General features: G+C 43.2%; 1 protein-coding gene across 4 annotated transcripts in view; it reads left to right on the top strand.

Moving 5' to 3' along the window:
- si:zfos-2326c3.2 (mitogen-activated protein kinase kinase kinase kinase 4) overlaps positions 1 to 12,500 on the top strand; it is a 310,274-nt gene that overhangs the window by 149,331 nt on the left and 148,443 nt on the right. For all 4 annotated transcript variants that reach the window (XM_043705152.1, XM_043705150.1, XM_043705151.1 and 1 more), the window contains exons 8-9: positions 4,985 to 5,039; positions 7,903 to 7,981. In XM_043705152.1, the coding sequence (XP_043561087.1) occupies positions 4,985 to 5,039; positions 7,903 to 7,981 (134 nt within the window). The remainder of the gene's footprint in view (positions 1 to 4,984; positions 5,040 to 7,902; positions 7,982 to 12,500) is intronic.

The raw sequence follows: 12,500 nt of genomic DNA, 5'->3' as shown, positions 1-12,500 counted from the left end.
GCCCCTATTTTCAGTCACCGGATCATATTAGGTGGAATGCAGGAGTAAGGAAAACAGCTGTACTCCAGTTCATTGTAAAACACCAGGATGCAGCCATGCATCAGGTAAGAGGCCGTGGAAGATCTAAAAGCTTATTTTTTGAAGTCCAGACACTCTGCACTGCATATATGAAAGATGTGGATGTTACTGAACTGGAAGATCCAAAGTTGTACTCTGTCAGAAAGCATGAGAACCCACACATGGAAGATCAGAGTGAAAGGACTAAAGATATAACTCCAGTGTCCATAGTAGAAGTCAAAGTCATAAATTCACAACCTACTTTAATCATTGATAAAGCTTTCAACAGTGTCTGTTTTCTCAGAAGGAGAACATTAGAAACCCGTAAATACCACAGCATGGTGGCTCAGTGCTTGGCACTGCTGTCTCACAGTGCCAGGGATCTGGGTTTGATTCCATCCTCGGGCAACTGTTTGTACAGAGTTCGCACATTCTGCCCATGTCTGCATGAGTTTGCTCTGAATGATCCGGTTTTCTCCCACAATCCAAAGATATGCCAGTTATGTGGATTAGGCAAAGGAAATGTTGGGTTATGAGGATAGGGTAGGTTTGGATAGGATGCATGTTGGAGGGTTGGTGGAGACTCAGTGGGCCAAAGGGCCTCTTTTTGCAATGTAGGGATTCTATGACGAACATGCCCTTTTGTGAAAATGACTAGTTATTGCAATAACTCCACTCCAGTACTAGGTCAAGCTAAGGTTCAGCTACAGTATTTCTTATTACTGCTATAGCTATTGACAGGAGAGAACAAAGTCTCCATGAAGAGAGAATTTTGGCTCAAGAATATAAGATTGAGTTATTTACTCTATGGATCGGAAGAGTGGTCTAAAGCACAGATAACCAAATGATAAAATTAGGCATTACAAGGCTGAAAGCAAGATAAAGGACAATGTACAGCAGGAATTTTATAAAACTCCGCTAATGTCTTATGTATATTTAAAAGCATGAAGAATTGGCTAGGTTAAAAATCAGGAGCAATGAGGAAGGGGAAAAATGGTGATATGACTCTGATGAAAGAGTAGGAGGAACTGCCTATTATCCAAATTATTCCCTCAACTGGAAGTCAGAGACCATTTACAATATCACATGATTCACCTCTCAGAATAACAATGAGTCTGGAATGGTCTAAGCATTCACAAAAGATTCAGCTGGTGCTTCTGGGATTCATAATCAGTTCTCTGCTACATCTTTAAGAACACAACTCATTCTGAAGTGGATCATTTAAGGTGCAGAATGTGAATGATAGTCATGTTTGACTAAAAACCTCATTATCTCTTATTTAGATGAGACACTAATCCAACGACCAACCTGTAGTGACTGTAATGAGGTCAGCCAAGTGGATGTCAGAGGACATGAATTCCCTGATTGGAGCTGTTAATCTGGCCCAATCAGGAAGCCCTGGCTGACATATAAGAGCAGGAGTGTCAGACATTTTGTTCACTCTGAGAGCTGGCTCTGAGCGAGTTAGATCAGTGTCAAGGACATTGCGTATGAAAATAAAAGATGGCATGGTGACAGGATACCAGCCTTTGTGAAGTTATTGTACCAGCCACCCCACCGAGTAAACAAAGCTACTGTGAAGAGCAGGGGTTGGCCAATACTGATCCTTCAGCTACCATTACAAGGGAACTAATTCTATATATATTAAAATGTATTTATGAGATAAGTCTGTCGCTGGCTAGGCCAGCATTTTTTTGCCCATCTCATTCCTAATTTATTGCTGTCTGTCGGAGCTTTCTGTGCACACATATTTCCTGTTTTGCAAGCAATGATTTCAAGCCAAGACTATTTCCAAACTTCTATTCTCAGGAAAGATTGAAGAAGTTGGGATAGTGCTTCTTAGAGAGAAGGAGGTTGAGAGGTCTTTGGATAGAGGTTTTCAGAAATCGTGAGCTAGCCATACAGAGTAGCTTGGGTGACGGTATTCCTGCTCATGAAAATGAACAAGAATAAGAGGGCTTGGGTCTAAAGTGATGTGCACAAGAAGCAAGACTGCTGTGAGGAACGTCTTATGCACACACTGCATAGTTAGAGTCTGGAATGCATTGTCTGGAATTGTGGTGAAGGCAGGTTCAGTTGAGGCACTCGAGAGAGCATTGGATTATTATTTGGCCAGAAATGGTGTACAGCGCAATGCAGAAAGGCGGGAGATTGGCTTGAGAATTTACAAGGCTGTTGCCAGGATTGGAGCATTTGGGGCTGTTTTCCCTCGAGCAGCGGAGGCTGAGGGGTGACCTTATAGAGGTTTATAAAATCATGAGGGGCATGGATAGGGTAAATAGGCAAAATCTTTCCCCTGGAGAGTCCAGAACTAGAGAGCATAGGTTTAGGATGAGAAGGGAAAAATTTAAAAGGGAGCTAAGGGGCAACATTTTCACACAGGGAGTGGTGCGTGTATGGAATGAGCTGCCAGAGGAAATGGTGGAGGCTGGTACAGTTACAGCATTTAAAAGGCATCTGGATGGCATATGAATAGGAAGGGTTTAGAAGGATACGGGCCAAGTGCTGGCAAATGGGACTAGATTAGGCTAGAAGATCTGGTCAGCATAGGCGAGTTTCTTCAAAGAGTCTGTTTCCGTGTTGTAGATCTTTATGACTTCATGAATCTAATCAAATCAGCACAACACAATAGCCAAATGGCTTCCTTCTGAACCGTTATAATGCTATAAATTCTGTGGTTTATTGTCTGGAGAAAAGATGACCTGAGCTTGCCAAGTCTTTGTTTGAATCACACTATTTTAATCCAGCACTATCTATATTTTCTTAATTTTGCTGTGAGATTAATTGAAGGTGTATTGAAAATCTGTCAGAACCCGATGGCAGTTTGAACGTTAAGAAACTGATTCTAAGAAGACAATGTTTGCCTGGTAATCACAGCTCCTCGTGGTGTGTTTAAGTGCGAGTACTGGTCACATGTGCAAGGAGTTAATATTGAAATAAGGTGTCAACGGTTTTGGTTTTTAGTTACTGGAAGTGCTTTCATAATAAGTTGTAAGCATGGTTTGGTTTTGAAAAATATCTTGTCATTAAATCAGAAAATAGCATGAGAGGTGCTGCGACTAAATTAGGATAGTTGTAGCACTGGAGCCATACAACACAGAAGGCCATTCAACCCAATTCATTCAGCCCATGCATGCAGTGGTTGCTTTTTTTCTCATGAATGTGTGAATTTTAATTTTAAAGAATTTATCTCATTCCTCTTTGAGATATGTTTGTGGAATCTACCTCCATTAATCTTTCAGGCAAACAGTGCACAACAATTTGCTGCTTCCAAGCAAAGCAGCACCTCATCTCTCCTCTGGTAGTTTTGCCAATTATCTTTCATCTGTGCCCACTGATTACTGTCTCTCCAGCCCATGCAGACATGTTCTTATGCACACTTATCAATAGTCTCTGTAATTTTGAAGTCCTCCTAACTGGAAATGTAAGAAAAGAATAATGTGTAATGAACTTGATGGGTCTCTACCTGAGCTATAAATAATACTATAACTGTAAATAGAGGCGGCACTGTGACTCAGTGGTTAGCACTGCTGCCTCACAGCACCAGGGACCTAGGTTTGATTCCCGCCTCAAGCGAGTGTCTGTGTGGAGTTTGCACATTCTCCCCGTGTCTGCGTGGGTTTCCTCCAGGTGCTCCGGTTTTCTCCCATAATCTAAAGATGTGCAGGTTAGGTGAATTGGCCATGCGAAATTGCCAGTAGTGTCAGGTGCATTAGTCAGGGGTAAAGATAGGGTAGAGGAATGGGTCTGGGTGGGTGACTCTTTGGAGGGTCAGTGTGGACCTGTTAGGCCAAATGGCCTGTTTCCATACTCTAGGGAATCTAATCTGGTCTATTTTACAATTAAATTACATTTTGAAGTTAGAGAAACTAAAGTTTTGAATGTTTGTTTTTAGCCTGTCATTCAGAGGCCATATCTCAAACCCCAAACACCCCCGTTCCTCGAAGACTGAATGGCCCGTTCCCATTTATTCAAGTGCACTTGTGAATTCACAGTGATTGACATCACCATTTAACCCGATCAGTCTCCATGACCAATGGAAATAGTGTTGAAATAACTGCACAGAGGCTGGTATCCCATCACCAAGTCACCCTTTATATACTTGTGCACAGTACCCTGGCTGTGGCCAGCCAGCTCAGAGTCATCCCTCAATTAAGGTGATTCTAATCTCCTGGTTTTATACTTCATTCCCCCTCTCCACACTACTGCCAAACAGCAGTATTGCTTATCTCTCCCCAGCAGACATGTTGTGTGTGTGTAGACAGTGAAAAAAAAATCAGGTGCAAAAAACTTTGTTCATATTCCATCACCAGGAAGAAAAGAAACATCTCCTTGTTATATGTATTTTTTCTTTTTTTTCTTTTTTCTCATTTTTTCCCAAAAGCACATAACAAATGAAGGCAATGTCTTAGACCAAGAGAACCTCTCTCCACAGTAACACACTGACTGTGACCAGCCAGCTTGGAATCAGTCCCCTGAACTGAGGAGATCCTGAATGTCCAGTTTATTTTTTTTCTCTAACTTTCCTGAGTATATTTTTTTTGTGTCAACCCCCACACTATTGCCAAATGGCAGTAGTGCTTATTTCTCCCCAGCACCCATGTTGTGTGCGTGTAGTTATAGGACATAGTGAAGAAACATCGAGTGCAGAAACCTTATTCATATTCCATTACCAGGAAAAAAGGAAACAACCGAGTGACCAGTGACAAGCAGTGCCCCGTAATTTCTGGTCAGCCAGGGCTTTCCTGATTGGCCAAGTCAGCAAACCAATCAATGACCACGTAGTCAACGAGGTTAGCCTAATTCCAATCACTGCAAGTGTGTTAACTGCTACATCATGATGACCTTCATTTCCCTTTCATTTCTATCACTCTGATCTGAATTAAAATGTTTAATTTACCATTTGTTCTGTTCCTCTTCTTCACAGAGTGATGTGTGGTCATTGGGAATCACGGCGATTGAAATGGCAGAAGGAGCACCTCGTAAGTAGCACTTTTCAGGTTGTGTTTAAGGACTGGTGCACAATGAAGGGTTTGTGTGGGTGGTTGAAGAGTTCTCATGGACTTATAACACTGCATGTGAAAATTGCTTAGAATATGCAGCTAAGAAAACAGACCATTCAGCTCAGATGCTCCATGGAATCTTGAGTAAAGAAGATTCTTCTGAATTCCCTATAGATTCTTTCATGACTATCTCATTCTGGGCCCTTTCTTTGGACCCTTCTATAATTGAAACAATGGCTCAGATCTTCTGGTCAGCAGCGATGCTGAAGGCATCACCGCTGTCAGTAAAGATAACTCCAACCTTAGCCATTTGTCCTCACAGCCATATCTTGCTCTCCCGGCTGCAACAGTCATACAGAGGGAACACTGACAAAACGTAGTAGCACAAAGGACATGTCCCCATTTTGCATCAGCTGCTGTTCTCAGGTAAGTTTCTGTAGCTGTTCAGAGTTTCAGTGGAGACAGTGGGTGAGCGAGAGAGTGGATGGGTGAGCTCATTGTCACAGTGGGTGTTAGGGTAGGGTGGCCAGTCGGATTGGGTGGAAGTGTGAAGTTGGCATCTGAGCAGGATGGGAGTTGTGTGGGGTTGAGTTCCCATTGTCAATCACTGACTTTTATCAGGAATTAAACAGCAGAACAATTGCTGGGGTCTGTATCTTGGCAAGTATCGCACAGCTGGTCCACCTACCCTTCACTGAAATCTGTTTTGGAGAAATTCTCTTCATTTCCTAGACACCACAATTTAGTCCATTCAAAGTTTGAAGCATCCTGGACAATTGCCACATATCTGCAACGAGCTTGAGAAGTATACTTTTCTACATTTAGCTTGACTCTCATCAGAAGATCTGGCCGGTATATGGCCTGAATTTATATTCCTGGGTCATAAATGCACATTTGTGAAAATGCCTTGCTCCGTGAGCTTGAAATCAGGGGAGAGGGGCCTTGTTATTTCAAGTTTGTTCTGCCTGGACAGTTGTTAGCGGGGGTTAGGCCCACAGCCCCCGCCGTGTCTCTGTCACCCTGCATGGCTAATCCAAATGTCAAGAGTCATAGAGATGTACAGCATGGAAACAGACCCTTCGGTCCAACTTGTCCATGCTGACCAGATATCCCAACCCAATCTAGTCCCACCTGCCAGCCCCCGGCCCATATCCTTCCAAACCCTTCCTATTCATATACCCATCCAAATGCCTCTAAAATGTTGCAATTGTATCAGCCTCAATGTTTCCAAAGCTTGACTATTCCCTTGAGTTAGGCGGCGTGGGTGGTGGTGTAGGGTGGAGTTGGAGAAGAGAAGTGAGTGAACAGGTAGAGATGAAGCCGAGAGGGAGTTTGATATAAAAGGAGCACATAAACGAGGAGATTATGGAGGCCAGGACAGAAGAGAAGCTGTCTAAATGGTAATGAGTTCTGAGGGTAGCAGAGAATGGGTAGTCCTTGCTGAAAGCTGTGTATATGATGTGATCATGTGCCTGGGTGTGGGTGAAAATGAGTTGGTTGTTCTATGTCATAATAGAACTCAGTGTGGGGTTGGGTTAAAAACTTAGCAGGATGGAATCAGGTTCTAAAGTTATTGAGTTTGATATTGAGTCCCAGAGGTCTTCTGTCTTGGCCTGCCATCCATGTTTCCCTCACTTACCTACCGCTTTCATATCTCTCTCCCTCTTGGCTCCGTCTCCACTTATCCACTCATCTCCCCACCGACTCCCCCAATCTCCTCTTCAGCATAAGTATGACATTTTCTGAGCTAACAGTTCTGATGAAGAGTCACCGGACTCGAAATGTTAACTCTGCTTTCTCCCCACAGATACTGCCAGACATGTTGAGTTTCATGGGCAATTTCTGTTGTTATTTCAGATCTTCAGCATCGGAAGTATTTTGTTTTATTTTTACAATTCATTTGACAACTTGATAGCTGCTTTTGACAGCTTGACATTTCCCTTGACCACTTCACAGTTTTGATTAATTTATCAACTTCTTACACACATTCATGTCTATTTTTAATGTTTCCAAAGGGCATGTGACCTCTCACATGACCTCTCACTGGACCTATTATACAAAGCATTCTATTTCTCCCAAATGGGCTCCTGCAATAGGATATCCTATCTCTTCAAATAACTGTGACATCTTCAGATGTTCTTTTGAAAAGTGCAAAGCCCACAATCGTATTTCAAACATGTTACAAGAAAATAATTGGATCAATTTGAAGGCATTTTCACTTAATGTGTGATATGAACCATGGGGATGTTCAACATACAACCTGCCCCATTCTTCCACCACCCTCTTTCTCCGACAGAAATTGTGGGGGCCAGGTTTGGGGGCACAACTTGGAAAGGCAGAGCTTCAGTTCCAGTCGAGTTAAGGCAGAGACCTTCTCCATCATTACAAAACCTCTCGCCTTTGAAATATCCCTATCAAATTCCTCTATAAACACAAAGACCTCTGTCAGGACAAATTCACCACAGGCTATCCTTTATCAGCAACAGGCTAGACCACTGTGAAATGAATTTCCACCTTGTGTGTAATGGAATTATCCTCGGTAGCAAAGATTGACCCTGATAACAGTCTAAATTTGTATATACACCAGCAGCACTTAGTGGCTTTTGAATTATGATCCTGGCAAAATAATTATGTTTATTCTGAAGAAGAGTGGACTTGACTTGAAACTAGACTTGAAACATCAATGCTGTTTCCCTCTCCACAGATGCTGCTAGACCTGCTGAGTTCCTCCAGCATCCCCCCCGCTTGTTTTACATTTACAGCATCCACAGGATTTTGTTTTTATATGATGACATTTGTAGTTCCTTCACTTGTAAAATCCATCCCTTTTATTTTTTTCCAGCACTCTGCGATATGCATCCAATGAGAGCCCTTTTCCTCATCCCGCGGAATTCTCCACCCAAGTTGAAATCAAAAAAATGGTAAGATGGTTCACAATTTCTTTGGAGTAGAAAGTAACGATGCATCTTAATGCATGCATGCCCTTGAAATTAGCACTTGCACGCTCAGGGCGGTGTTGGGAAACATTTCTTTGTACAACTCATCATAGAGCTCTACTTCCCAAAGGCTGGGAGTCAGTTCAAAACTTCAACACTGAGATCAGTTGATTTGTGTTCAATAAGTGTATTAAACTTGTCAATCGAGTTATGATATTGATCAGCAATGCATGATGAAACATCCCTGAAGATGTTAGGCCAGAAACCCCAACCACCTTACCATACATCAAAGAAGTTTCAGAATTGACAGCCAGACTACTAAGACCCCTCAGAATACTAGTAGCACACAAACCCACCAACACTCTCAAACAAAAACTGACGAACTTAAAAGACCCAGTACATCCCATGGACAAAACCAACGTCATCTACAAAATTCCATGCAAGGACTGCCACAAACACTACATAGGACAAACAGGCAGAAAGTTAGCCACCAGAATACATGAACACCAGCTAGCCACATAAAGACATGACCCTTTCTCCCTCGTAGCCCTACACACGGATGAAAAGAAACACCATTTTGACTGGGACAACACATCTATCCTGGGACAGGCTAAGCAAAGGCATGCCAGAGAATTCCTAGAGGCCTGGCACTCCAACCACAACGCCATAAACAAACACATAGATCTAGATGCCATCTATCAACCCCTCCGAAAATGAACAGGAAATGACATCACCACAAACCCCAGGAACCCCATCCAGGAGAAAGATATAAATAGAAAGCAGGAGACAACAGCTTCGCTTCACTTGGAGGTCGCCACTGATGATGTTACCTAGCTAGGTCATGAAACATCTAGGTATCAAACCTACAGCTCAGCGAGCAAACCTACACCCTAAATCTCAACCTGAGCTACAAACCTTCACAAACCTTACACATCCCTGAAGAGTTGAATAGCCTCCACCCGTTCCTGTCGTCCTGTAGTGAATTGTGGGCAATCTAAAAAGCTCCCAATTTGTCCAAGATTAAAAAGTGAGCCAAGGACCTGACATTAAACAGGAGAACACAGGAGATGGGTGTGGGGGCAGACCATCCTGCCTGCTTTATCATTCACCTTAAACTTTAACCCCACTTTCCTGCCTACTCCCCATACCCTTGAATTCCCCAATAGTTGGGGTTATGAGTAACACAAGCTCAAAGTGTCAGGCCTGATTCTTTTTCTCTTAATGTGTGAATGCTTGACATGTTCCACTCAAATTCCTTCTTTGCTATAGTAGTGACAGCACTCATCAAGTGTCTTTTGAATCTCTGTGTGCCTCCGAAACCTGGACAATCACTCAAAATCCATCATGGAAAATACAGACCTTTGAAACTTGGAGGCCTAGATACAAACTTAAAACCTCATACACAGACTGTAAGAGAAATGGAATTAGGCAATCAAAAATAATTCTGATATGTGGCATCCAGAAAAGGAAATGTCAGTATTTCGGGTGGCACAGTGGTTAGAACTGCTTCCTCACAGCGCCAGAGACCCGGGTTCAATTCCCGCCTCAGGCAACTGTCTGTGTGGAGTTTGCACATTCTCCCCGTGTCTGCGTGGGTTTACTCCGGGTGCTCCGGTTTCCTCCCAGAAAAATGTGCAGGCCAGGTGAATTGGCCATGCTAAATTGCCCGTAGTGTGAGGTGAATGGATAGATGTAGGGGAAATGGGTCTGGATGGGTTGCTCTTTGGAGGGTCAGTGTGGGCTTGTTGGGTCGAAGGGCCTGTTTCCACACTGTAAGTAATCTAATCTAAAAAATTGATCAGAGCTGAAAAGCTGCAGTCATCTCTGCTCAAGGGAATAGCTCAGAGCAGCAGAAAGAGGGGTCAGCCTCGGTATAATTCGAAGATATACATCGCAGAGTGGTTATGGACAAGATACAGTGAGTGTGCGAGGCCAAGACAGGCGAATTTGGCATCCCATGAGGTAGTGTGGCGAGAGTAACTACAGTCATTCCTCTGTATCCACAAGAGTTTTGTTCCTGAGAGCCCACACGAATGATGAAGTTTGCGGAGCTCATTAAAATGGTTACAAAAATCATGGATGCACAATTTCTACCTGCTGATGTTGGTTTCTGATGTTACTTATTTTTTAGCGCCGGTAGGCGAATTTGCAATTCGTAGATTTTGAGAATACAGAGGATTTACAGTACAAGCAGCAGAAGGCTGGGAGGATGCTCTGACGCAATAATATGTTTCGCCCATGGATTTCTGAGTGTGAGCCTTTCTGCATCTTTCTCTTTGCTATCCCTGCCATCCTACAGCCTGAGCACAGTAGCTGACCTCTTGTCATATTTGAGTTCATTATTGAGCACATTGGAGCCACACCAATTTAGAGCTGAAGTGATAATACCATCCCATCCCCATCTATGTCTAACTAGACCCTTGCAGTCAGTAGACAGAGAAATTCTTCATGCTTGTCAATTTGGACTGAATTTGAAGTTAGATCCCAAAGTATCAACACCTAGTGCATTTCACCTCAGTCTCCATCCGACTAACTCTTCAGCTCTAACATCGGAAAAGAAAACATTAGTAACTGCTACAAACCACACTCATGATTGGTGAGCTATTTCCAAAGGGTTTTTTTTCACAGTTCCTGGAAAATGCTACCTGTGAAGTGTGAATTTGGCTCAGGCATTGTCCAAGGAATATGGGTTGAAGTCCAAATTACTAATTTAGGCTGAGATTTGAGCACAGCACAGGGTGCTGCAGTATTGAAGTTGCAGTCTTTCAGAGAGGACTATAAAACAAGGTCCTATATAAGACAGATGGAAATTATCCATTAGAGAATGGACAAGGCCAGCTTCTGTCATCCTTGCCAAATTTCCTCTCTTTACCCTCGTCATGAAAAGAAGAAAACAGATTACCCTTTCTTCTTATTTGCGAAGACCTTCTTGTGCATTAGTAGATGTTGCAATTCACAGAATCCCGACAGTGTGGAAACAGGCCATTCGGCCCAACAGGTCCATATTAACCTTCCAAAGAGCAACCCACCCAAACCCACTCCCCTACCCTATTACTCTACATTTCCCCTGACTAATGCCCTTAACCTACACAATATAGGCAATTTAGCATGGCCAATCCACCTGACCTGCACATCCTTGGATTGTGGGAGGAAACCGGAGCACCACGGAGTCAACCTACATAGACATGGGGGGAATGTGCAAATTCCAAACAGACAGTCACCAGGCTGGAACTGAACTGGGTCCCTGGCGCTGTGAAGATAACATTAGAAACTGCATTTCAGAAGTTATCCATTGGTTGTGATGCACTTTGAGACTTCCCACGAACATGATGAGGAACTTATGGGAGACATTTGTTCATATGGAAACAGGCCATTCGCCCTATTGAAGCCACTCCTACCCTCTGAAGAGCATCCCACCCACATCCCATCCCTGTAACCCTGCATTTCCCATGGCTAATCCACCTAGCCTGCACATCCCTGGACTCTATGGGACAATTCAGTATGGCCAATCTACCTAACCTACACAGCTTTCGACTGTGGGAGGAAACCGGAGCAAGCCCCCTGCCCAGATACACGGAGAAGGTGCAAACCCCACGGAGATAGTTCTCTGAGGGTGGAATCAAACCCGAGTCCCTGATGCTGTGAGGCAGTAGTGCTAACCACAGAGCCACTGGAAGATTTTATCCAATTCCAGATGTCACACTTGAGGGAGTATATGAAGGAACTGGAGAAAGAGAATGCAGAAGGGGACTATGGGAATGGTTCAAGACTATGACAAACTTCAGTTGTGAAGATAAATAAGAGAAATATTCTTTGGAGAAGAGGAGGCTGAGAGGGGATTTGATGGAAGTATTCAGAAGAATGAAGATTCTGGAGACAGGAGGCTCTGCCTCGTTACAGACCAACACCAAAAAAGGCACAGATTTAACTTAATTGGCGAATGGAGCAAAAGGGATATGAGAAGAAATGGTTTCACGCAATAAACCATTAATGTCCAGAAAGCACTGTCTAAAAGTGTGGTGGAGGAGGTGGGTTCATTTGACAGTATGAGGCAAGAACTTTCGAAAGCTGATTGGAAGTAGATGTTCACAGGTAAAGGGATAGCTGGCAAATGGGAAGCCTTGAGAAATGAGATAACAAGAATCCAGAGAAAGTATATTCCTGTCAGGGTGAAAGGGAAGGCTGGTAGGTATAGGGAATGCTGGATGACTAAAGAGGTTGAGGGTTTGGTTAAGCAAAAGAAGGAAGCATATGTCAGGTATAGACAGGATAGATCGAGTGAATCCTTAGAAGAGTATAAAGAAAGTAGGAGTATACTTAAGAGGGAAATCAGAAGGGTAAAACGGGGACATGAGATAGCTTTGGCAAATAGAATTAAGGAGAATCCAAAGGGATTTTACAAATATATTAAGGACAAAAGGGTAACTAGGGAGAGAATAGGGCCCCTCAAAGATCAGCAAGGCGACCTTTGTGTGGAGCCACAGAAAATGGGGGAGATGCTAAA

The sequence above is a fragment of the Chiloscyllium plagiosum genome, chromosome 15, assembly GCF_004010195.1.
Source record: "Chiloscyllium plagiosum isolate BGI_BamShark_2017 chromosome 15, ASM401019v2, whole genome shotgun sequence".
NCBI classification, from domain to species: Eukaryota; Metazoa; Chordata; class Chondrichthyes; order Orectolobiformes; family Hemiscylliidae; genus Chiloscyllium; species Chiloscyllium plagiosum.
Note: the sequence above shows the minus strand (reverse complement) of the source record. Positions and strands in the feature narration are given on the sequence as shown.